The sequence below is a fragment of the Colletotrichum spaethianum genome (genome assembly GCF_022836535.1).
Source record: "Colletotrichum spaethianum MAFF 239500 DNA, contig02, whole genome shotgun sequence".
Lineage (NCBI taxonomy): Eukaryota > Fungi > Ascomycota > Sordariomycetes > Glomerellales > Glomerellaceae > Colletotrichum > Colletotrichum spaethianum.
In genome coordinates this window covers 165,069-189,805 of record NW_026054772.1, presented here as the reverse complement: position 1 = coordinate 189,805, position 24,737 = coordinate 165,069, and the positions used below count along the sequence as shown (strand labels likewise).

General features: G+C 55.1%; 5 protein-coding genes across 5 annotated transcripts; 1 reads left to right on the top strand and 4 right to left on the bottom strand.

The window, feature by feature from the left end:
• Positions 1 to 211: 211 nt before the first annotated feature.
• Positions 212 to 2,508, bottom strand: ColSpa_00920 (COPII coat assembly protein SEC16; the record flags this gene model as incomplete). Its single annotated transcript, XM_049267132.1, has 2 exons — positions 212 to 344; positions 368 to 2,508. 2 exons carry the CDS (start codon positions 2,506 to 2,508, stop codon positions 212 to 214), a joined length of 2,274 nt encoding a protein of 757 aa, XP_049123089.1.
• Positions 2,509 to 3,877: 1,369 nt separating this feature from the next.
• ColSpa_00919 (putative phosphoribosylformylglycinamidine synthase) lies at positions 3,878 to 7,944 on the top strand (the record flags this gene model as incomplete). Its single annotated transcript, XM_049267131.1, has 3 exons — positions 3,878 to 7,312; positions 7,363 to 7,772; positions 7,827 to 7,944. 3 exons carry the CDS (start codon positions 3,878 to 3,880, stop codon positions 7,942 to 7,944), a joined length of 3,963 nt encoding a protein of 1,320 aa, XP_049123088.1.
• Positions 7,945 to 8,245: 301 nt separating this feature from the next.
• Positions 8,246 to 9,817, bottom strand: ColSpa_00918 (cytochrome c mitochondrial import factor cyc2; the record flags this gene model as incomplete). Its single annotated transcript, XM_049267130.1, has 1 exon — positions 8,246 to 9,817. The coding sequence occupies one exon, from the start codon at positions 9,815 to 9,817 to the stop codon at positions 8,246 to 8,248; it is 1,572 nt and encodes a 523-aa protein (XP_049123087.1).
• Positions 9,818 to 11,601: 1,784 nt separating this feature from the next.
• Positions 11,602 to 12,976, bottom strand: ColSpa_00917 (altered inheritance of mitochondria protein 32; the record flags this gene model as incomplete). Its single annotated transcript, XM_049267129.1, has 2 exons — positions 11,602 to 12,333; positions 12,569 to 12,976. The coding sequence occupies 2 exons, from the start codon at positions 12,974 to 12,976 to the stop codon at positions 11,602 to 11,604; spliced, it is 1,140 nt and encodes a 379-aa protein (XP_049123086.1).
• Positions 12,977 to 15,619: 2,643 nt separating this feature from the next.
• ColSpa_00916 (putative transcriptional regulatory protein) lies at positions 15,620 to 17,918 on the bottom strand (the record flags this gene model as incomplete). The annotated part of the gene is made up of 2 exons (XM_049267128.1): positions 15,620 to 17,408; positions 17,491 to 17,918. The coding sequence occupies 2 exons, from the start codon at positions 17,916 to 17,918 to the stop codon at positions 15,620 to 15,622; spliced, it is 2,217 nt and encodes a 738-aa protein (XP_049123085.1).
• Positions 17,919 to 24,737: the final 6,819 nt, after the last annotated feature.

Genomic DNA, 24,737 nt, shown 5'->3' with positions numbered 1-24,737 from the left:
GTAGCGAGACTCTGCAAGTATGCCGTTGACAGGTTGGCTCGGCTGTGGAAGCTTCGACTCGTCCTCTTCCTCGACCTCCCGCGTTGTAGGGAGTGATGGTACTCTACGGGGTTCAAGGCTGTAGCTTGACCTACGATCGAGCTGAGCATGATCTCCATTGGTTGTCGGCGCCTCGCGCGAGATCTCAAAGTGAGCCAGAGGACTGGAAGTTCTAGGCAAGTGCGGCAAGACAGTGGGAGACGCGGCGGCCGAGTGATAAGCGGGCACGGACGGTCTCCCAGCCGTCGGTGCCGGCGAGTATCTGCTTGAAGAAGGCGGACGACCGGCTCCATTGGCTGTTGGCGCTGACGGAGGGGCAGGCGAGTACCTGGCGTTGTTTGGGATGCCATGGGCCTGCTGCTGCGCCGTTTGAGGGGCATAGGGGTTGACGCGCTCACCGGGCACCAAGTTTGGAATTCCTCCAGATGCCGAGCGGGACGTACCAGGAGGTGAAAGCAAGGGCGGCGACAAAAGCGACGGAGCAAGTTGAGCCTGGTTTGAAGGCTGGAGGGGTGCAGGAGGGCCAGCCAAAGAAGGCGAGGAAACGCGGTAGCTCTGTCGCGAGGCAGACCGAGGTTTAGAAGCCATAGGCAACTCCTCAAAGAAGCTGTCCTGGTTTCGGAGAGGCGGTGCACCTTTGTTTCCTGTCGGCGGGTGCTGCACAGAGTGGCTCGACGTTGGGGGCGAAATGCTGGATGTAGCAGCTCTCGGTGGGGGCGGCGTGTGAGCTTGCATGCTGGAGCTCCTCGGAGGAGCCAATGCTGGCCCAGTTGACGGGCTTCGTGGGAGTTGCTGCGTGCTGGCCCTCTTCTTTGGCACGACAACCTCCATGGGAAGATCGTATGGAGACGTGTAACCGCCTTTGGATTGGGCCGCGAAACTCTGTGTTTTGGGAGGCTCTGGACGTCCCTGCGGAGCCGTGTAAGGAGCCACCGGCGCAAAAGGTGTAGTTGCCGTCTGGGGTTGGTAAGGAAACGGTGTTGCCTGCGTGCTCGGAGCGTAAGCAGACCGGGCAGCTTGTTGAGGTGCGGCAGCAGGCGTGTATCGTCCTTGTTGGATGTGTGGTTGCTCCTGAGAGGGGGCCGCGGAGAAAGGAGGTTGAGACTCTTCTTCGTCCTCAAGGAAGCCCTCGTCGTCGCTACCAAAAAATGCTGAAGGGTCAACTGGCTTAGATTCGCCGTTCTCGTCGAGCGCGTCATCAAGTAAAAAGTCCTCGCCATCATCGTCTGCGAAGGCTTCTTCCCACTTGGCAGCAAGATCGTCTGTTGGCTTTTCTTCAGAATCCTCGGGTTGCGTAGACTCTGGAGTTGGCTCTGGGTCGTCCGTAGTATCGGTCGGCTGAGTTTGGGCCGCTGCATCAATCTCGTCCTCGTCCTCTTCAAGCATTTCTTCCAACGTGTCGGTTCTGGAGAGCGTAGTTTTGTTCAAGTCGCCCATGGCTTGCATGGTAGATTTACGCTGCAGGGCCTGATTGGCAGCAAAGTCTGGGAAGTCGTCGTTGTTGGAGTCCTGGATCTGACTAAAGAAGTCATCCTCGCCAGTTGCCTCTTCTCCGAAATCAGCCACTTTCTGCGGGGGTTGCGACGCTTCCCCGTGAGCTTCCGTGTGAGCGATTAACGGAACTCCTTCTTCATACCGCGAACCGAGATCCTCCTCTTCAGTGAAAGTCGCGTCACGGCCAACATAGTGTTGGTCGTCATGTGTTTCTTCGTCGCCGAAATCAGCATCGTGTTCAGTTGCTGTATGACTCGTCTCTTCGCGGACGCCGGTATCAAAGTGCTCGGGCGTGTTCTCGATCTCGTTAATCAGGTCTTCAGCTTGGTTAGACGGAAGAGGCTGCTCCGTGCCAGGGACAGTGGTAGAGGCTCCGGAAACGGGCGGCACAGGTGGAAACGAGTTCGTTCTGTCACTCGGCGGCATGAACTTGAAAGGATCTGTATCGGTTCGAGGAAGAGTCCATTCGGCGTCGTGGTCATCATCCCAGTTGAACTCATGAGAAACAGTTCGAGTAAACGAGTTGTTGCTGGTATGACCCAATACAGTTGCAGCTGGCTTGGCTTCCTCAGCGACGGTACTCGGCTCCGGGGCAACCTCCTCTGCAGCCGCCGGAGAAGGGGATTGAGATGCTGGTTCAGACCCGGCGGTTGTGTTCGGAACGGGAGCAATCTCGTTGACCGCGTCAGATTCGGCCGAGACGTCTGTTGGCTGTCGGTCGAAGACAGGCCAATCGTCCGTGGCATCTTCCTCATTCCCCTCGGCGACCCAGGGGCTGGTCTGTTTTTCTGGCTCTTCCTCTAGCTCAGTGGGTTGTTGCGTTTGGAATACATGCTCGGCATCTTCGGCAACTTCGCTCTGGACAGGAGCCGGGGGTGGTGAGGCGTCAGGGTTTGCGCGCAAAGGTGCATCGCCACTGGCATCGTTAGGCATAAAAGCGGGATGCCACGAGGCGTTCGCGGTCTCAGAAGACATGGTCGTCATTTAATTAGGTCGGTTCATGCGGGTTTGCGATGTGATGAGATCAAAGGCTCGGGAAACAGCTATGTCGAGGTTGTCAGCACGAGACCAACATGCGCGAGTCCAGGGGTTTGACGTCGAATTGACGCGACGACGACATGGCCCCGGGTATTGTCGAGTTGGTAGTAGAGATTGCAACGGAAAGCACATCACAAGGGGATAGACGTACATATACATGAGAAGCAGAGGTCTAGATAGAATACACAACGACAAATTCCATGCTGAACTGAAGAGTTGGTGGGTCGAAGGCGAAGGTCAGACGTGAAGGTGATTTTTTTTGGCTGGTCGGGGGAAGAAAGTCTAATGAGCCAGAAGCATTCGAAGCATGAGGTGGCCCAAGGACCGAGGAGCAACTGTAACTGCAAGCTGGCAGGTACGATAAAGGTATGGACTAGCACGGTACAAGTGGCATGTATCTCTCCTGGCAACCAAAGCGGCTAGGTACATCCCGCCATTCGTAGTGGGTGGCCCATTAGCATGGATCTACCCAAAAATTCATGAGTCCCGTCAGTCTTTTGGGTGCCGTCCTGGGCTGGCATGGCCCATCCAGTCAGAGACCGATTCCGTCATTCCGTGTCCAAAAGGGGCCCCACCAAGGTCGAACGGTGCACGGTCTTTCGGCTACACCAGAGACCCGAGGATCCGCCGGACGTCGACGGGAGCAGAGAGCGAGTATGTACTGTAGGTTGCTGGAGACTGAGCCGGCAGTGATGTACTACCTATGTATGTAGGAAATTTAGAGATGAACCGCCAATAGCTCATGTACCGCCGCCTAAAGACCCTTGGCAAGCTCCCCACTAGCCGTCGCACAGCTGATCGCCACGCCCAAGGCGCGCCCGCCTGACATGCCCAAGCAGGCCGGTTTACAGCATGCCAAAAGGCCACGCGGCTGCCTTCGTCACATAGAGTGCCGCCGTACCTCCCCTGAAGAATGACAGCACGCCGCACACTGAGGCAGCCCGGTAGCTTTTCCACCCAATTGGATCGGCTCAGCCTCTCCAGGCGACTTCATTCAAGCCTCCAAGTCTCTCGGCATTGCTTGCGACAACCCGATACTTGTCCAAAACACCACATCTCTTTGACGATACACGACATTTGTCTTGCCAAATACCAGCAACGTCGTTGTGACTGGAGGTTCAAACGCACCACCGCGCACACCTGAGCGTCCGCGCTATCCGCTACCTCGATCCCGCCAAAGCTATCCGATGCAGCTCCTCGAGCAGCAGCACAGGCACCGTCGACCGAACTCTATCGCGACTTCTCACAGTAAGGCATCCGCCTAAAAAGCTGTTCTCTGCATACACCTACTCCCAATGCGGGCGGGATGCCTTCCCCAACTCCATACCGTTCCGCGGATCCGCCAGGCTCCCCGGGGAACGATTCTGATTCAGACCTCGATCTCGACATTCAGGAGCTCGACCCTGCGACCACAAGCACCGAACGCACTTCTGGTCTCATCCGCCACGATCGCCAAAACAACGAACACCGATCGCCACGTATAGCACTGCGAAATCTACGCATGGGGGGCTCACGTCGGGCTGTGCAGAAGGCCAGGGGATATGGAGAACTCGGCCAGAACCGCGATGGCGCCAGCGAGGATGCCCAAGCACTCCTCGGCGAATCCGAAGGCTCTTCGTCACAGTACAGGGACGGACACGCAGGTGTAGGCTCCGACGATGATTCACCTCTCCTCCCCGGGGGCTCACCACCCAGGCGCCGCTCCTTCGCCGGAGACAGGTTCGAGCGCCTCACCTCCAGCCTACGACTGCCCAGCTTCATGTCGAATTCAGGGGCACAAGAGGCAAGCAAGGACGATGGGCAAGACCAAGATGAGGACGACCCGTCCAGCTCCCGTCTTGTCGCCGTAGGGTCCGCGCAGGCGACAAGGTTTCCCCCGAACCTTGTATCGAACGCCAAATACACAGCGCTCACATTCCTGCCCGTCACTCTGTATAACGAATTCTCCTTCTTCTTCAACATGTACTTTTTGCTGGTGGCTTTATCCCAGGCAATTCCCGCTCTCCGCATCGGTTACCTCACAACATATGTTGCACCGCTAGCCTTTGTCCTTTTTATCACCATGGGAAAGGAGGCTTACGACGACATCGAGAGGAGGAGGAGAGACAATGAGGCCAATGCGGAGGCGTATACTATCTTGGCATTTGACGAACCTGGTCGGGGCATGGCTTCTGGACGGCGGTCTCATAAGAGGCTCAAGTCAGATTCAATGAGGAAGAAGGGCAAAAGCTCAGTCAACAACCGTGACAGGCTCTCGGATATACAAGAAGAAGAAGAGCGAGCTGAGGGAGACGGCCACTCCGCAGAGCCGTCTTCGTTTGTCCGTGAAGTCAATCGCAAGTCGCGCGACCTCAAGGTTGGGGATGTCCTCAAGTTGGGCAAGGGGCAAAGAGTCCCTGCCGATGTGGTCATTTTGAAGTGCATCACTTCGGAGACCACGAATGCGTCTCCAGTTATGGAGCCGATCGTGGAAGAGGAATTGTTGCTGGTTGATACGGACGAAGAAGAGTCCAAGAACGCAAAGATGCTCACCAAGGGCAAAGATGTTGAGAACAATGACGGCGGCGGCGGCGCAACTGGCGAGACTTTCATCAGAACCGACCAATTGGATGGAGAAACAGACTGGAAGCTACGGCTGGCATCACCCTTGTCGCAAACTTTGCCTACGGAGGAGTTTGTGCGTCTTCGTGTCACAGGAGGCAAACCGGATAGGAAAGTGAACGAGTTCTTGGGTACCGTCGAGCTATTGCCCAGCAGACGAGACGCTCAAAACCAACAGGGAGCGCTCAACGGGGATGAAGGCACCTCGGCTCCTTTATCGATCGACAACACAGCCTGGGCGAACACGGTCATCGCCTCCAATGCCACCACGCTCGCAGTTATCATGTACACCGGGCCTCAGACAAGGTCCGCACTGTCTACTGCGCCCTCGCGATCGAAAACCGGCCTCCTGGAATACGAAATCAATTCTCTAACAAAGATTTTATGCGCGCTAACGTTGGCACTCTCCATTATTCTCGTCGCATTGGAAGGTTTTGGGAATACCGAAGGAAACGTTTGGTACATCAAGATCATGCGCTTCCTGATTCTCTTCTCGACAATCGTACCCATCAGTCTGCGTGTCAATCTCGACATGGGCAAGAGCGCGTACTCTTGGTTCATCCAACGAGACCCTGGCATTCCTGGGGCCGTTGTTCGAACAAGCACGATTCCTGAAGACCTGGGTAGGATCGAGTATCTACTGAGTGACAAGACTGGCACCCTGACGCAGAACGAGATGGAGATGAAGAAAATCCATGTCGGCACGGTCTCCTACGCCAACGAGGCCATGGATGAGGTCACGTCATATGTCAAACAAGGTTTCCATATCCAGCCTACTACCGACCCTTCGTCGCATACGATGCTGATGACGCCTTCTACAACATTCGCAAACTCATCAAACGTCGGGGCGACCCGTACGAGAAGAGAGATCGGGTCTCGCGTCCGAGACGTTGTCCTCGCTCTGGCATTGTGTCACAACGTGACTCCAACGACAGAGGAGGAGGATGGGAAGACTGTGGTCTCGTACCAGGCATCTTCTCCCGACGAGATTGCTATCGTCCGTTGGACGGAGTCTGTCGGCCTTCGCCTCGCCTACCGGGATCGTACAAGCATGGTCCTCGAGTCAACGGAAAGCGGCCGCGAGATCGTTCGCGTACGCATCCTCGATGTCTTCCCTTTCACTTCCGAAGGGAAACGTATGGGCATTATCGTTCAGTTTTTCGAGCAAGCCCAGTCGGCAGCGCCGAATCTCGCCAACAGCGAAATTTGGTTCTACCAAAAGGGTGCTGACACTGTGATGAGTCCAATCGTCGCCGAGAATGACTGGCTCGATGAGGAAACATCCAACATGGCTCGAGAGGGCTTGCGCACACTTGTGGTCGGACGAAAACGTCTGTCGTACGAACAGTACAAAGAATTCACCGGAAGCTATCAAGCGGCTTCGCTGGCCATTGCTGGCCGCGACGCCGGTATGCAACGTGTTGTGGCTCAGTATCTCGAGCGCGACCTGGAACTCCTTGGTGTCACTGGTGTGGAGGATAAGCTTCAAAAAGACGTCAAGCCATCTCTGGAACTGTTAAGAAACGCCGGCATCAAGATTTGGATGTTGACCGGTGACAAGGTCGAGACCGCACGCTGCGTGGCCGTAAGCTCCAAGCTGGTTGCCCGTGGTCAGTACATCTACACCGTGTCCAAGCTTAAGAAGAAAGACAACGCGCAAGAACACCTCGATTTCCTCCGTGGCAAAACAGACTCTTGCCTCCTGATTGACGGCGAGAGTCTGGCCCTGTTTCTTACCCATTTCAGGATCGACTTTGTGTCCGTTGCCGTCCAGCTCCCCACTGTCGTTGCCTGCCGATGCTCGCCGACGCAGAAGGCAGAGATTGCAAAGCTGATCAAGGAGTATACTAAGAAGCGCGTCTGCTGTATCGGAGATGGCGGCAATGATGTTTCCATGATCCAGGCAGCGGACGTTGGTGTTGGTATTGTGGGCAAGGAAGGTCGACAGGCCAGTTTGGCAGCAGACTTCTCGATCGAACAGTTCTTCCATCTGACCAAGCTCCTGGTCTGGCACGGTCGAAACAGTTACAAGCGCAGCGCTAAGCTCGCCCAGTTTGTCATCCATCGTGGGTTGATCATTGCTGTCTGCCAGACGATGTACAGCATCGCCATTAAGTTCGAGCCTGAAGGTCTTTATAAGGTGTGTTTTGCAACTAGTCACGAACGTCCCCCTTGCTAACCATCAACCAGGACTGGCTTCTTGTGGGATACTCCACCGTGTACACTGCTTTTCCTGTGCTTTCCCTCGTGCTCGACAAGGATGTCGACGAGAATTTGGCAAACCTCTATCCTGAGCTGTACAAGGAGCTCACCTCCGGTCGATCACTATCTTATCGGACCTTCTTCGTCTGGGTTGCCGTTTCGATTTATCAAGGTTGTACGATTCAAGGTCTCTCGCAGATTCTCACGGACGTCGACAGCCCCAAGATGGTGGCTGTGTCGTACACCGTACTAGTACTCAACGAGCTCCTCATGGTTGCCATCGAAATTACAACCTGGCATCCCGTCATGATCATCTCCATAGTTGGTACCTTCGTCGTATTTGTGGGCTCCATTCCGTTTTTGGGTGGCTACTTTGACCTTCAGTTCATCATCACTTTGTAAGTTGCCCGCGTTCCCTGCTCTCCACAAGCCACCCGCTAACCGTGATTCAGGGGATTCATCTGGCGCGTCCTCGCCATCGCGTCTATATCGCTCATCCCTCCATACGCGGTGAAACTCATCAGGAGAACGATGAAGCCGCCCTCGTACAGAAAAGTGCAGAGCACGTAGAGAGCATTGTCAGCATGCTCGTTATCGGATCTTCTTTTGTATCTATTTTAAGGGCTCTTTGCGCAGGGCGTCTGGGGGGTCGACTACGGTTCGCAGCCATTCAGGGAGCGCTGCGTTTGCATTGTTAGGCGGAGTTGACGGGGTGTAATCTTTACTTTGTAGGGCATTTTTGGATGGGCCATCAACGGTCCAGAACTAGACAGCGCTATCGAACATCAGTATCCTTAGACATATGCTTGTCTCTTTTGGAGTTGTATATGAGGTGCTTTCTAAAATTGTAGATACTTCTAACATTAACATCTTACAGCTTGAGGACGACCCAGTCCTTCAGGATCTCGGGGCTTTTCCTATGCAATGCGCCCAGCATCCCGCCAACAGGACCCTGCAACTGCCCACCGTCCCGCCAAAGCTTGGCTCCCGCATAGGCCTGAACGAAGCCCTCGGGCCCAGAAACCACAAACACGTTCTTCCCCGGCGCGGCCTTCCCGGAGGTACACGCACAGTCGTCGGGCTTGAACAGACTTCGCTTCCCGGCGTTCGGGGCGCCGTCCACCATGCCAATATGCGCGGTCTGCGAGTGGAACTTGCAGCCCTCGACGGCGTGCGTCGAGGGCAGGGAGGGGTCACTGAGTCTTTTGGAACCAGGTTGCGTTAGAGCCGCAGCCAGATCCGAGTCACGAACGGTAGTGCCCTCTTGGTCGATCACGACGCGGATGTCGAGTCTATCGCCAAACTTCTCCTTCAATGCGAGGAGTTCCCTGCTTACGGGCGAAGGGTCCTTGGCCTCCGCTGTCAGCGCTTCAGCCCGGATGTCGGAACCAAAGTTATCTGCCGGGCGTTTGGAAAAGGGGTTCCAACTCCACCATGGCGCCGTCTGAGGCGGCTTCGTCCGCAGCGCCTCACCACCCTGCTGGACCTCGTCACGGCTTCGGACAGCCCAGAAGATCGTCATGGACGGCGCCCCAGGGAGCGGGAGCACAGCGTGCGCGGCCTGCAGCGCGCTGGCGATTCCCGTCCCGCCTGCGAGGAACACGACGCGGTCGCCTCGTTGCCCCAGACGTGAGCTTAGATCAAACTCTCCATGCGGACCGCGGAGCTCGACGGTGTCTCCTACACCTCCATCGGCAGAAGGTGGGGACAGACGACTGAGATACGTCGAAACCTCGCCACCTCGCACCGCACGAACATAGAACCTCAGGGTATCCCCCCCTTCGGACCCTGGTGACGGTGGGAGGGGCGTGTATTCTCTCGCAACCTGGATCTGAGGCTGCTTCACCTCGATACACCACAGGTCAAAGATCTCCCACAGAGAGGCGACGCTGGGGAGGTTGCTTTTGGGTGCCTTGAGGGTCAGGATAAAAGAGGTTGGGGAGACCTGTTCGCGGGCGACGACCGCGAATGGGATGAACTTGCGGGCGGACCCGAGGATGGTCTGCTCGGCTGGGTCGTTGGAGGTGGGCGTGGAGGGGAAGAGCCATTGGGAATCCCAAGCGACGCCACCTATTGCGAGAAGGACAAGAAGAGGTAGATAACGAGGGCTTACGAAAGACGATGTCTGTGGTTTTTGGGCGACGGAGTTCGGAATGGTTGTTTTAGTCGTGGTAGATGTGGAGTTCAGACGGCGATCTGTGGTGGTAAGTGTATTTGATGAAGATTGTCCGTGACGGAATTCAAGAGCCCCGTGACTGGTTTGCCAGCTGAAAGACTGCCGTGATGTATGGATGAAACACGCCCCAGGTATCGGTCTTGTAGACTGGGGTGCAGCCACGGCGGCCGAGGTAGCACGGAGCTGACGTTGAGTATGGGTGAGAAACCGGCCGGCGGTCGGCCGCATGGCCACGCCTGCTGCGGAGGCTATCGCCGGAGATCCCATCATGAGTTGATGCCTGCTTTTAAAAGACTCAGTGGTTGTCGTAACTCGTGAGCATTCTCTCGGGCGATGGCGTCGTAAGAGGCGCCAAAATCGATGATGCTGATGAGAGCTTCAAGTGGACTGGTTTCGCCCAGCAAAAGATATGCGCACGGTCACGTGAGTCGAGTCGGCCATCAACCCCTGAGACTCAACCCAGTTAAGAGTTTTAATTGAAGAGAAACTTGGCCAGTCTCATACTTATGTATCCCCGTCTTGTTGACTGGATTTTTGAATCGTATTGTGCGGTTGTGCTGTTTATGGCCAAGGAACCGCCCAAACGCTAACAGTCAGTGCCAATATGTCAACACTTACACCTTTGGCTCTACGACATTACAATGCACGCAAAACGACTTGGCTCAACACATTCAATTGAACTGCCCAAGTTTCAAAATGTATTTCCGATATTCTCTATTACTGAGGGATTCGAAAAGTACTGTCTTTGCGAATATGATGTCAGAAAACATCGTTAAGCTACGCTGCTTCCCGGCTTGTTTGAGTTGACCACCCCTATAGTTCTATGGCCACAATCTAACGCACTTGGAAAGTAGTTGTGAAGTAGAACAAAGCTCTTCAGATTGGTTTCACCATAAGTCCGGGGCAGTGCACTGGTCAGCCTTCTCTGGCGGTCCAAAATTCATGTTACACAGCATCTGATTATGGATTACCAGTGTTTTGACCACACAACCCAGATGCAGAATCAGAACGACTGTGAAAGTCTCAAGTAGATGTAGAGCCCAAGTTGAAGGTGTTAGCACTGCAAAGAGGGTCCCTTAATAGAATTACAGGCATGTAGCACTTCTTTGATGACTATAAACCACGGCTTTCGAGTTGGCAACGTCAAGCCTGTTCCGTTTTTTTGGCCTCTCTGTTCTCGGGAAAGCTGGTAGTTTATAGACACACCCGAATAGGTGCATCGATGTATCAAGCTCGCTACATGGGAATAGTCATCATTTCCCATCAACTCAAAGGATATTATAAGCCACCACTCAAATCCACTCATTCGAGGTAACCAGTGTAGTATCTGCTCAAACATGTTGCCGAACCCAAAAACCATGCTTTGGGCCGAGAAGAACCAATTGACACCCAGCCAAATTTATCACGAAGGCCCGCACTGCACGAGAAGGGAGTATGCAGTCACTTCTATCCCTGTTCCCAGGAGTATTCCATGATGAATACTCACTGACCGCGGATGATGGACGGCGGACAGAAATACCTAAAAGTGCCAGGATAGCCCTGCGTCCGTGTGGCAGATAAGGTCTTGAACTGCGTCATGATCACCAACGGCTCAATGAGGGCAACATGAGTGCCGAATGTTCTGGCCTTCCAAGTTACGTTCACGGGCACAGCCTCTTTTTATATACCAAGAAATCTCTAACAATACCCTGGCTCCTTCTACGGCAAAGTGGTATTGGGAAACACGCAGGGAGGATTCGGGGTTAGCAGAAAGAGTTGCTGCCAGTAAATCTTCCCCCCAATGTATGACAACAGGTTCCATACACAAGCAGAGATGTCATGTCCATGGCTCAAGCGTGAAGGGAACACAATATCGCAAGACTACAAGATCGAATATAATTCCCGCGAGTCTCGAACCGAAACGTTATATCACGACTCTTACAGTGTATTTGGTGTATGAGTATCCATCATGTCTAAACTCCCGTGCCCAATATACTAGGGGAGATATACGTCCCATCTATCATACAACTAGCTCTCACGCGTCGGCTATCCCAGTCAAGCACCCCCTCCCCTCACAACCTGAGAATCTTCCGGTTCTCATCGATACCCCCACGGAACATGTCCGCAATTACTCTCCCCTCGAGAACCGTCTCCTTGACGATCCCTTCAACGTGCTTCGGCTCGACCCTGCCGTACCAAATCCCCTTCCCAGCAAGCGGGTGCTTCTCCCCTCCCTTCATCCGCAGGCCCGGCGGTATGTACACAATCACGTTCCCGGCGAACTTGTGCCCGCCAATGTGGCTGATCAACCCGACCCTCGCCGCCATCTTCCCATCTTCCCTCTTCTCGTCCTCGGGCGCTGCGATCTTCGCCTTCTCCTCTCCGCTCTCATCGACCTCCACCGGCCCCCTCGCAACATCGACCCCGAGCCCCTCGAACCGCGCCTCAAACTCGTCCCTCAAAACGGGGCCCATGACGCCGCACCGCATATCCCGCCCGCCGTGCCCGCAAATCAGCACCAGCACGTCCGTGACGTCCCGCACCCCGTACAGCAGCGACCGGTACGCCTCCTTGCGCGTCAGCCGGTCGCGGTGGATCGGCGACAGGCCGTCGTGCATCGGGTGCAGCTTCTCCGGGAGGAGGTACCCTTTGGCGAGCGCCTGCACGCTGTCGAAGCTCACGCGCGGCAGGAACGGCACGTACTTGAAGCTCGGGAGGAGGTAGGCGCTCGTCGTCTGCAGCTCGCTCCGTTTGGGCGTGGACGAGGGGAACGAGGCGTTGAGGACCGAGATGTTGTGCCATGGCTGTTGTGGCGGGAGAGGTCACTTACCGTCAGCCAGTCTCTTCACTCGTCGCGTGTAACTTATACGTAGGGGGGCACTAGCCAGGCCTCCATCTTTTCCGAAGTCCAGCAACCCTTCTGGTGCTTCCATAGAGAAACCCAGAAGGAGCAGAGCGCTTCTTATATATATACACTTGTATATACACTCGATCGAATCGGAAAAAGAGAACAGAAACCTATATAGAAAGAAAACTCACATCGCTGTACGTGCCACCGCGTCCAAACAACTCCTTCAGATCCGCAGCGAGGTTATCCCCGCTGTTCTCCTCCTCGATGCGCGACGCCCAGTCGTCCTTGCCCGTGCACACGAGCACCTGCTCCGCGTACGCCGACACGACGCCGTTGAGCGGGCCCTTGCGGTCGATCTCGAGCCCGTCCGGCATCGCCGGCGTCGCGGCGCACTCGCATGTCGGCGAGGGGCACGTCGGGACGAGCTCGAACGGCGGCGGAGGGGCGGAGGGCCGGGTCCGTGGCGGAGGCTTTGGTTTGGGGCTCGACGAGGACGAGGAGAACCTTGCGGCGGTCACGGTAACCGCGCGTGATGACACCGACGGTGTCGCTGGGTATGGGGTCACCAGACGATACCCTCGCACGAGACGCGACATGGTTCTCGGTGTGGAGTACATCTCTCGCAGTACGACCTGGCCAAGACAAGCAAAAATCACTGTTACGCCGACCTGCGAATGTGGGATGCCGCACGCTGGGTGTCGGATATCGAAAACGTCGCGTCGCAACCTCGGCGTCGACGTCACCAGGGGGGGATTGCGTAGTGCGTACAGAGTACAGACAAATAAAGTGGAGAGTTACCGTTTCTCAAGGACACATGCATACAACCCAATGGTAATATCTGCCGGATGGGTAATTGACAATCAATAACTGCGTATCATCTTCGGTAGTTGGAGAGAGAAAGAGATGGGTCTCGGAGCTTCGCGGCGGACTTAGCAACGGTCCCGGCGCCGAGCGGGAGGGTACGTAGACGGACGCGAACAGGGGACGGAGGGTGTGCGTCGGGGTGAGACCAATGTAATGTTAGGTAATCCCTCAATCATCACTGGCCCATCCCACTCGCCCACAGCCGGGAGCACTTCCCGTAGTTCGTCATTATCCACACAACTGATACGTGTGGCCTGCGGGCGAGCACGGGTACCGCCGGTACTTGTCATCCTTACCCGTGGCTGACTCATCAGCTTTCTTTGGTTCCGTGCACGTGTAACCGTACATGATGATAAAAACAACGCCATTTGCCGCTTCCGAACTCCGTCGGCAGGGATTGGTTTCCACCCACCTCGGAGCCGAATTTCGGACACTGCACCGCAAGCAACCTAGCGAAACCACTCTGCAGGGATTATGTGTTTGGGCGGGAGCCCGATAAAGAAGGAAAAAGACTGTCGTGCGCGCACGGTTAGAGTGTTCTTCTGCTCGACGTCCATGTCAATGTCCTCTCTCGCGCGCGGCCCTTCCTCTCCCACCACCCTAACCCCCTTGTACGTTCTCCCCTTTTGAGCAGTTCAAGGCCAGGGAGAGGAGAGGGAAGGGGTGTGTGTATGTGTTCTGGGCGAGAGAGAGAAAGGCCCAGAGCCTCCTCCGGCAATACCACCATTCCAGCGCACAATTACCCGCCGCCGGGGGCAGGCAATGGGGCCAGACAATTCCAACGACATCCATCTCGCGCACGCAATGCACAGTTCCAACCAACACGAGGGCGCCGAGGGCGCCGCAACGTCTCCACGGGCCGGAGCACGGCACCTCAGCGAGCCTTGGCTTGGCGATCGCAACAGGGACAACTAGTCAATCACCCAACCCGTGTCCGTGTCTTACTAGTTCCTGATTTCGCGCATCTCGTGGCCCAAGCTCCAAGACCATGTCTTGAACAGCTCGCACAGGAACATGCTGTGAACCACCACAGCTGGGCGAAATCAAGAAGCCAAAATCATGTTTGGAACTCTTTCCGGACACAGAGTCAGCGAGAGAGAGAGAGAAATAGAGAAAGGGATGGCGGGGGGTGATGAACCACACTACTATAGTACACACCCCTTTCGCTTTCGCACTCCTCGCCCCTATGCAATTCGGTGCGACCTCCGCCAGAAGGATTTCCACAAATTCCAGCAGCTAACGCCAAGAAGGTTAAGGGACTTGTTTACCCCTTCCTCTTGCAGCGAATTTACCGAGACAATACGCTACATGTCGTATCTCCTTTCTGTGCAGCACTGCGAGATTGGACTCTCCACCAAAAAAACAACTCTTCCCCACGACCGGTGTGGTGACTTGTGTGCTTGTGCACTTGTGTTTGGCGTGTGGTGGTCCGCCACACCGGTCCGACGACCCGTCGAGTACGTTGGTTCGTTCCAACGCCGGTGCCAAGAGCCCAAAGACCAGGAGGCCTAATGCTGTGGCCGGCTGGCTGGCCCTGGACAGAGAGGAGGAGTACAAAAGAAAAAGAGTCAGCCAACCCCTGCCTCGTACCACTGTCAACGTCGCCGCATGCTTCTGTGGCAACACAAACATTGTCCCAGAGGATCATGGCAGCCGCCGCCGCCGCCGCTGTCATCCCCCTCCATCTGACTATGCATCTCCATGTCTCGCTTGTCTCTGTCTCCGTGCCTTTACCGACGTCCCCTCAGCCATGCTAACCCTTGTTTACCAAAGTAGAGTTGCATCCCGGTATAACCCAACGCACCGTTGAGAAGCCGAACCGACGCATGCCGCCTGCCGCATTCCGCATGCCAATTATGCGGCCGACCTGAGACATGCAGACCGATCCCTTCCAGCTCTGCAATGTTCACGATGCAAGGGATGCCCATAGGGCAGAAAAGTAGACCGTAGGTGGCGTGAATCCATCGCCCCTCTTTCTCTTTCATCTTCGTCTCGTGTTGCCTAGGTAGCTCCCATTATCCTTAGATGGCACATGCCACCATGCTCTCAACCCCCTTTCTCGCCATACGTGTCTCTGCTGCTGCTATCAAGCCCTGACTGACTTGTTTCCTTGGATTAATATCCTCATGTACAGGGTATATAGTGTTACATAGACAAAGGTTTGGAGAAGGTGAACAAAAAAGTACATGGAATGCCGCATTTGGCATTCCTGGATGTGTACTTTCTTGACAGTCCACACAAGGTGTTTCTCCAACACCGCCAATAAAATATGCAAAACAAAAACAGCTCCAGATAAACCAGATACTCCCCCAAACGCCGCATATGCAGTGTGAATGGAAAACAAACAACAAACAAGTTTGATGCGGAGGAGGCCGTTAACTCCGCGTGTATACAATATCCATAATTTTACCAAACGTCGTTTCCATTGGCTCCTCTATCCGCCAACATTTCCCTAACGGCAGCTTGCTGCCCTTTACCTCGTTTGTGTTGACGAAAACCTTGCCGCCCGCCCACGGCGCATCGCCCGGCTGGCTGTCTCGTAGAAGCTTTAATTTGTCTTGTCGATGTTCCAGGGCGACTCGATGGGCTCGTGCCTCTTCCCAGACCGTACTCGCGGCATCGACCACGGCGCTCGCAACAGCCAGTCGATCCAAAAGGACCGAGGCTTCCGAGAAGGCACCCTCGGCCGTGAGTACGTCCGCGGCTTCCAAGATAACGTGGCTCATGAACGACGGGGGCGCGCTCAACGGAGTTCGTCGGGCCTGAAGCAACACTTCCAACATGCCCGTGATGTCCAGCACTCGTCTTGCTTCTTCTTCCACTCGCCACAAATGTTGCAGTCGCACCGCCGGGGCGATGCGCTCTGGGGTGTAGATATGCCGGTGGAGCTTGATCAGACCATGGTGGTACAGAAGATGAACTGTAAGGAATGTACTGAGAGTCCCATCCTGAGCAGCCAATTCCATGTTGCCGGCATTGTAGGTAAATCGCTCGGGAAGAGACTCCTGCCAGCCGACAAACATTTCCGCGGTGCTTTCAATGAAGGCGGTGGTATCTCCGTCCGCAGGGAAGCTCTGGGCGGTTCTATATGTGTTAGACATGACCTCCGCCCAGAGATTGACCAGCTGGACAAGATAAGCTGATAACGCCAGTGGCGTATGAGCCAGCTTGGACGAGCTGGACGGCGGCTTTGCTGAGAAAAACGGGGCCTGTGACTCTTCTTGCTTTTCGAATACTTCCGCTTCGCACGGCAGCCGGATGAAGATATCTTTGGCGTTGAGAATGCCCAAACGGTTTGGGAACATACCATTGAGTCGTTCGAGTACAAAACACGCCCAATAAGTCCGTCTCCTGCTTTCCGCATACCCTGCTCTGTTCAAGCCGTAAGGGAACACCGTCAGATGCGCATCGATCGATTTGTCGAGTTCTAGATTCAGCTGCAGGTAGGTGGCTGTCGAGATTGCCGCACTCAACATGTCGTTTGCTTCGCTCGGGTTCGATATGGACAAGCAGTAAAGCGCTAGCAGAAGCCGAGCTTGCACAAGTTGAAGACCGGAGGCGGCGCGCTGCTGCGCGTAGCGGGCAACTTGAGCGTACTCGTGAGCGACTCTTTTGAGCCCGCCGGATAAGGCGACGCCGACGGCGAGAATGCTATAGGTGAGCATCAGGTCTTCTGGAGACTTTGTATGAGCATTATCGATCACCCAGGATTTAAAAGCTGTCTCGGGCAAAAAACGAAGGGCCATGGTGCTGTCCGTGTGTACGAAGAAGGAGGAGATTACGGTGTTAATTGACGGAGGGTCGGAGACGTACGGATCTGATTGCCATGCTCGGTTCAACACGTCCTCGTGAATACGAGGAAGCTCAATAGGCTGGCGATGCTGCCAGGAGATGCTTGCCTTGGCCGCCTCCGGCGTGCGGCTGAAGGACGCTGGAGGTTCGTCTCTAATCGAGGGGTAGGAGTCGAAACCCAGTCTCATCCTCTTGTGAGGCATTGAGGGCTCTGGGCTCGGTTGCCGGTACGTGGTACGAGGGGAAACAGAGGCGCTGGAGTTACTACCGGGTCGGTGCATATCGTTCGGGTTGGCTGTACCCCCTAACCGCCGCATGTCTTCTGGTTCTGCGGGAGGCGTTGATGGGGAAGTGTTGTGGCCGCCTCGTGGTCTATTGATCCAGCTTCTTGTCAGCACAAAACGACACATAGAGGAATAGTTACATATGGCCGAAAGGCCGTATTAGCACTCACGCGTTCTTGAACTTGCAAATGCGACCAAACTTCTCGCATTGCACACAGCGAGGATAATCTGGATCGCACTTGATCTTCTTCTCTCTGCATGTGACACACGCAATCGCCAGTCTCTTTCTTGGCTTTCCGGCCTTGGTCACGCCCCAGTGGGCGTTGACTGCCTCGCCATCAATGACAGTTTTACAATGACTACCATCGTCGTAGAAATAGCACATGCCTTCTCCTGGCACCTCGGCGGCGCGGACAAACCGGGGAAGGAAGTGGGTTCCCGTCCAAATCTTGGGACCGAGGCCATCCTTCGACGGGACCCCATCCGAGCTCGTCGTGCTGGCTTGTGTCGATGCCTGCATGAGACCCGGCCCGGATGATGGATGGTGGTCTCGGTAGGCGGACCCCGAGTCTTTGTTGCTTGAGTACTGGTAGGACATTCTGTCATGGGAGACCCGTAATGAAGGATGACTATCTCTGGACACCAGAGCGTACTCGTGTTTTCCTGCCTCGTTATGCATCGACCACTTGCTACCCAAGCCAACGTCGGATCTGGACTCTGGGCGCATATGCTCCGACTCGAGGTATCTTGGAGACCCAGGTCCCGAGAAAGACCGAGATAACCCATGCAACGACTGCCTCTCATGGTCGTATCTCGCATCATAAGTACTGCGCGGCTGGGACATTGCCGGCGAACTCTCCTGCGGGGGAAAGTACGAGGTGGCGTACGAACGGTCCCCGTGAGGTTGTGGCATGCGTGGCCGGTCTAGAGGAGATGTCGCCGGGTAAGCACCAGGCCGCTCAGACGATGGTGAGTGCAAAGGCCTGACTGAAGACGGCGGTCCAAACAAGCTGCTCAATGATGGTAGTTGCTGCCGAGGGGCATTTTGTGTCGAATCCTTACGGCTCGAGCCATCTTCTGTGCTCTTTCCAACAGTCGACATGTCGGCCGCCGAGCCATGCTCGTAGTTCGACATAGGAGGAGAGACAGGGCCAAACCTGGCGTTCCAAAATTGTTCCGCAGGAGGAGATGGTCTGGAGGAATAGGAGGATGAAGAAGGGCTAACCAGCCCGGGAGGAGAGTCTGGGGCGGCCAAACGGGAGTGAGGTTCCAAAGCTAGAATCCCCATTGAAAAAGCGAGCTGATGCCGTAAAGGGTAGGGCCGTTGGGCATTGACGGCCTGGAACACTTTCAAGCGTGGTCAACTCGGTGTCCACGTTATTGGGAGGATGGAGAATGATATAGGCAGAATATGTTGCTGAAGTCAAGAGTCGACCTGGTGACTCGCTGGCTGGCACACTGCTGTTATTAAGGTTTGTATACCACGGCCGGGGTGTGCTGAGAGGAGTTGACCAAGATCCGGGAGTTCGATCAAAGAGATTCTTTCCAAGGTAAGGCCTATCGATCTGGTTTGGCGGGTTGGATAAGTTTGTAACACGGCTTGAGCACCTTTCTGTGCTTGAAGATGTTTGGTTCAGAAAGTCAAGACGTAAAAGAGGAAGAGAATGGCAGAAGAAAGTGAGAGCGAGCAGGATGATGGAGACGGGTGGCTTTTGAGTAGCAGGACAGGCGCGGAGAGCGCCTCAAGGTATGCATATCCTGCCTACCCACCTCATGTATACACATGTTCATGGGAGCTGTTGCCCCCCTTCGGCCACACTCAGGGTAACAAGCTGCAGAAGAGATACACCGAGGGGGCCAAAAGGAGACACTAAGGAACAGAACCAACAAACTGGATTGGCTTGGCTCATTAGATTGGGGAAGGGAGCCGGAAGGGGCACCGATAGAGTGCTGCAAGTGTACGCGACGGGTAAGAAGTACCGTTCGTTCTAGGCGCACACACGTGCGGTGCATCTTCCATGGCTCTTGCCCGAGTCTCCATCTTTTCGGCTTGGCTAGGATGGGGGGGGGGGGGGGGGTGAAGAAGGAAGCTAATTCAACCTAGCGCCTCGTCGGCACCGACGGCATGGCGTGTGTAGGAATGGCCTTGTCAAGTAAGAGAGGAGGGAAGCAGAGCTTTCACTACGTATTCCGGAGGCACAACTCGCATTCCCTCGAGGCGTTAGTCTGGCGGATAGGGCCTGTACCCAGCGTCGCAGTGTAATAAGGCACAGCGATGGTAGAATGGGGCAGCTGGGTCCAGTTATGCTCGATGAGGGAATCCTGGCTGCATGCTTGCAAGGGTTTAGGTGAGTGTGGATGACAGGGGGGTAAGAAAGGTGCAGCGGAGGGGTGATATGGGGAGCGAAGAACAGAGAGAAGCCGCGAAGGGAGGGCACCCTGTAGAGTACAGGTACACTAGACGCCCTAGGAGGGCTGGTCAGGGATGGCCTGAAAGCGTTAGGGGGCCTTGGGCTGGGGATCCTTGAGGGTATGGGGGACGGGAAGGATAAGACGGGGAGAAAGCCAGAAGCGAAGACGTGCGAGGCATGGTCTAGGTTCTGTGAAAGGGCGTGAGTACCTGGTGACGACGTTGCTGCCAAAGACAACGGAATGACGGCACCGATCCTTTATTGCAGACTTGCTCAGATGTTAAAGATGAGATGATAGTTTTTGAGGTTTAACAGAGTTTGCTACCAGAATGCACCGCGAATTAATTGGTAGCCCCTCTTCCCGGGCCCTGAAAACCGAGCAACGGGATACATTAAGGTATGAAAAAAAAGAGGGGGGAAAGAGGACACATGGACTTGCTGGTCACCAGTCAGATTGCCAAGTCCAAGGTATTGGGTATACCGGGAACGATGCATCAAGATGGAGGAGGAGGAGGAGGCGTTGGCGGCAAGTGCTTTATGTCATTATTTCGTCCTTCTGGTTGCTGGAGCTTCGGAGGATGCGTGATGAGGTGGGAATTTCCTTGCCAAGATCCACACATAGTGAGCCCAGATGGCGAAATCGACATAACGAGATAGGTTCGGATTGCCGGGCGAGAAAAGGAAATAACGAGAACGGTGAGCCGGGCGTTGGTTCCACGAGAGGCGGTTGTGGATCTCGGCGCGGGGTTGGAGTGCTGGATATTCCGTCACATCAACCCTGAGTGTTCAGACAGAGGCCAGGCTCACAAGTAACAACTAGGTGAGGCACCCAAATGACGGTGGATGCGATGTATGGTTGATAATTAGTCGGACGGGTGAACTTCAGACGACAGCTTCAGCTGGAGGAACCAGACTCGCGTTAAACCGTGGTCTCGAGATGGTCTAATCCGTACCGCACAATAGGTAACCAGTAACACGACCGCGGCGCCGCATAACATAGCGGTGCAGAACCACCGACCGGCTTCCCTTCTTGCTAACGTGCCTCGAGACCGGGGTTGTTAACCGCAATGAGGCAATGCGTGCGGGTTGGCGAGAAGGGGGGGAGGGAAAAAAAAGGTACCTGGCCAACTGGCTAGGTTGCGAGTGGCGTGAAAGTACTTACCTGCCTGTCTTGGGAGGGACCAGAGCAGTTCTTGCAACGTCCTTGTGGGCTCCCCTGCAGCGATAGCAGAGACTAATAAGACGCGTCCGGCATGTCCTCATTAGGTCGATCCCATTCCCCTGGGTGCACTATGACAGTACGGAGGGCTGCGAAGATCTGGACCGGACCTGTTCCAGCCTGCAGCCGGCAGCGCAGCATGCAGCAAAGGGCATAGGGTGCATGCAGAGGGCAAGGCCGACCCGGGCCAGAGTAGGTATTTGAAAGCTGAGCAATGGAGTTCCGCGATGAGGCTTGCCAAAGGTCTTGCAACAGGCCTGCATCTGTCTCAGGTCTTGGTACGTTGCAGAAAAGAGAATGGCCTTCTTTGTGTTGTGTCTTCTCCCCTATGGCCGTAACGAAAGCTGTCCCTGCCGAGGGAAGCGAGGAGGACGGTCTTTTTGCTCGCCGGGCATGTTGACTCTCTCGTAAGAGCTGCCGAGGCGTAAGATCCGGCGCGCCGCTAGAAAAGGGTGGGAGGGAGGGAGCTGGGAGGCTGATTGGCACTGTGGCATCATCTGGCTAGGATCGACTCAAAAAACCAGAGCCAGTGCCGGCCGGCAGAATGCTCGTCTTGGCGGCGGGTTTGGCAGCCTCTCAGAGTCTTGCACCGAAGATCAACTGGCAGGACCAGCCAAGACCAGACTATCAAAGGACGAGGCGTCAATCAGGGTCGGCAACACTCCTCCACCAGTCAGCCGTCGGTGACAGTCGTAGATATGTGGACGCTAAACAGGGAACAGAAGAGGCACTCTGGGACCGGCTGTTGGTCGTTGGTGCACTGTGAGTTACATGTTTTGTGTTTGTAACGAAAATTAGTAGTGACGGCGCCGCCTCGTCGTTTATTCTTAGCGTTGAGGGCCTTTCCGTGTGGCTGGCGACCGATAAGTCGCCCCTCATTCGACCCCGTCGTCGGTCGTTATCCGTGAGACGCCGAGTCCGAACGAGTTTCACTGGACCTTCGGGGATTTCTCCGTCATGGAAACCGGCCGACGGTCATTTTTCTGCAGTTTTGCAGCCGATGATTCAACATGGAAAATCAGCATCGTTCGGCGCAGCCATGATCTGAGCTAGGCAAAGAAGCCACAGAGAAACTGTATGTCATGGAGGAGTAGGTGGCCAGCCGTTGGCCGACGGCACAAAACGTAGCCAGCAAGCAAGGTGTGGATGTCGGAGTGAAACTCAGACCAGTTCGTTCCATATGGTACCTTATCTTGCAGCCTTTTGCCTTTACGTGCGACGGCACCGAGGCATGGCGAGAAAGTCGGCAAGCCTCGAGTGGGGAGGGGTCGTTGTTCACCCACAGTGTCACAACGGACCGGTCGACGCCGTGGTTCCTCCGGGGTTGCGTTACATTGAAGAGTCGGCAGACGGAGCACTTCTGCGTAATTAAGAGTGAGATGCAGGGAAGGCGCTGCTTAATAACGCAAGTGTCGTCAACGTGCACCAACACGGCCCCGTTCTCCTCGAACGAGAACCTCCTCAACCTCCGCGCCGAGACAGGCGATGGTTTGCTCTTGATGGAGGCACCGGATCCGAAGCGGGACGGATGAACTGTTGAAGATTAGGCGTAAAGGATGCGGTGACGTCATGGGTAAAGAGGCGGCTTGTTTTTTATTTTTATTGTCATTTTTCGTATAAGCGCTCAAGGAGTCTCCGACACGACCGGACAGGATTGGAGCTCGTCAACGTGTTGGTGATTGGTATGGAGTACCTTGGATGACTAGTACGTCGATGTATCGTAGGTCTTTCAAAACGGATGGATGAGAGAACCATCCAGTTCGAGCCAATGAGGTCGCTGCTCTCCGTGGCATTTTGGAATCGTGACGATACGTACCGGATGAGATGGGATGGAATAAGCGAGGTACGGGAGGCACGTACTTTTGCAGCGGCTGTCATCCGACAGGGAAGGTGGAAACTCCCCCTTTCCCTCTTCAAATTATCCGCCTTCAATTTTTTTCAGTCCTTTCCCTCCATTCCTTAGCCGGTGGCTCAGCAAGTCATTTCGCTCAGCTCATCGGCATGTCCAGAGCATCGGACAAGGTATTGCGTACGGTCTATGTTCAAGAGGGCAAGTGAGCTGCAGGTCCCGTAGGGTGGCATCAAACCTTAAGCATTAGGATGGTATATGCCTGGCAGTCGTTGATGCCTGTCGAGATTAGTTGTCTTTGACATGTGGGCGCGGAGATGGATGCATATTGACTCCGGCCGAGCGGCCACGTTAACATAGGGCGGCTCCTGTCCAAGGGAACCCTAGGTAATGTCTATCCATTAACGCACCCTACCTCGGTATCCTCAACCGTCTTGTCTCCCATGAGCACAACGTCTGCAAGGCATCGCAAGTTAGACTGTCCTCCCTACGACGCATGCATCGCGCATTTGTACCTGAACACGCCTGCTTGGTTTGCCGAGCAGTCGCTTCGACTGTCTGGTCTAAGATGGACAGCCTTTGCCCTGTCCGAGGATCTCAATGTAAGCCCCAAGTACGGCAAATGAGCAAACCCTTACCTATGTACGAAAGGCCTGCATATGTACTACATAGGCGTTGCTCCTAGGTTCCATTTGTGCATTGCAACGTCCAACCCTTGTCCGAGCACTTGAGGACAGTGATTCGAGCTGCATATTCCTGATCGGGTCGGACGACAAGAGCGGACCATCCTGCGTGGTCGGACAGGGCTCCTCACCGGGGCATCTCCCGGGAACTTCAGTCCTGACATGTGGATGCTACGCAAAGGGGACTCGCCAACGATGAAGGGTTCCAACAGTATATCTGTATGCATGTATATTACGACGTCGTCCCCTCTCTTTTTTCTCCCCTCGCGTCGACTGCCAAGCACTCGACTTTTTGCTGCAATCAGACCCGAGATTTGCTCCTTTAAGTGGAAAGTCTTAGCTAAGCTCAGGTGAGATGCCCTTGGCCATCGGTCAACGAAACGATTGCCTCATTTGGGCTTAGATACTTTGCGGGGCTTCTCTAGCCGGCGGGGTTCCTCCGGACTTTAGCATCGCAAATCCAGCGCCTCTGCAGTAAGTAGTTTTGGTCTGTTGTTCTATCTGGGTTGTGTTCTCGGTATTCCTGAGTGTCCCCAAGCCGTTGCTGTTGTGCAAACCCGTGAAAGTATAGTGGAAGATAGACAGGTTGAAGTTGATATGTGTGCATGTGGCTTGGATTCGTGAATTTCAGTGATTAGCATACCATCCTTCCCGCTTCCTTGACAAGGGTGAAAACACCTTGTGATGTCTCATCTTGACGTCTGGTGTAATCCGACGCACGTGAGTGTTGTTCCTCTCGCGCCCGCCGCCAATGAGGAGCAGGTCAAGGCAGGCGAGATGGATACTTCTTCTGGCGGCTCACGCACGTCACCTCGGCTTTCGTCCTGCTGTGTTGTGTCAGCACAGCGGTGCCGCGTCGCGTTGTGTCGTATCGTATCGTTGGTGCAGTATGTAGTGTAAGATCCCTTAAGTTGGTAGTTGTGGTTCTTGCAAATGATGGGCAGGGAAGACACCTTGGTCGGGATCAGCCAGTGGAACGCCTCCACTAGAGGGCACGGTGTGGCCTGTGCCAACTCGGACAGACCTAAATCTAACACCAACATCCATGCTCGCCATGGGTAGGGAAAGGCAACGACGGGGGGGGGGAGCGAGTGGTTGTTGAGGCTGCCAACTGCCGTTCTCATGCCATGCTTGTTACTTGCCGGGCGTCGCTTTCTCCACATCGTCAACCGCCGTGCTCCGTGCCCGTACCCGCCGGATATCGCAAGGGTGATGTCGTTAGGGGTGTGCGACTCCCGCCAGGGCGAACAGAACA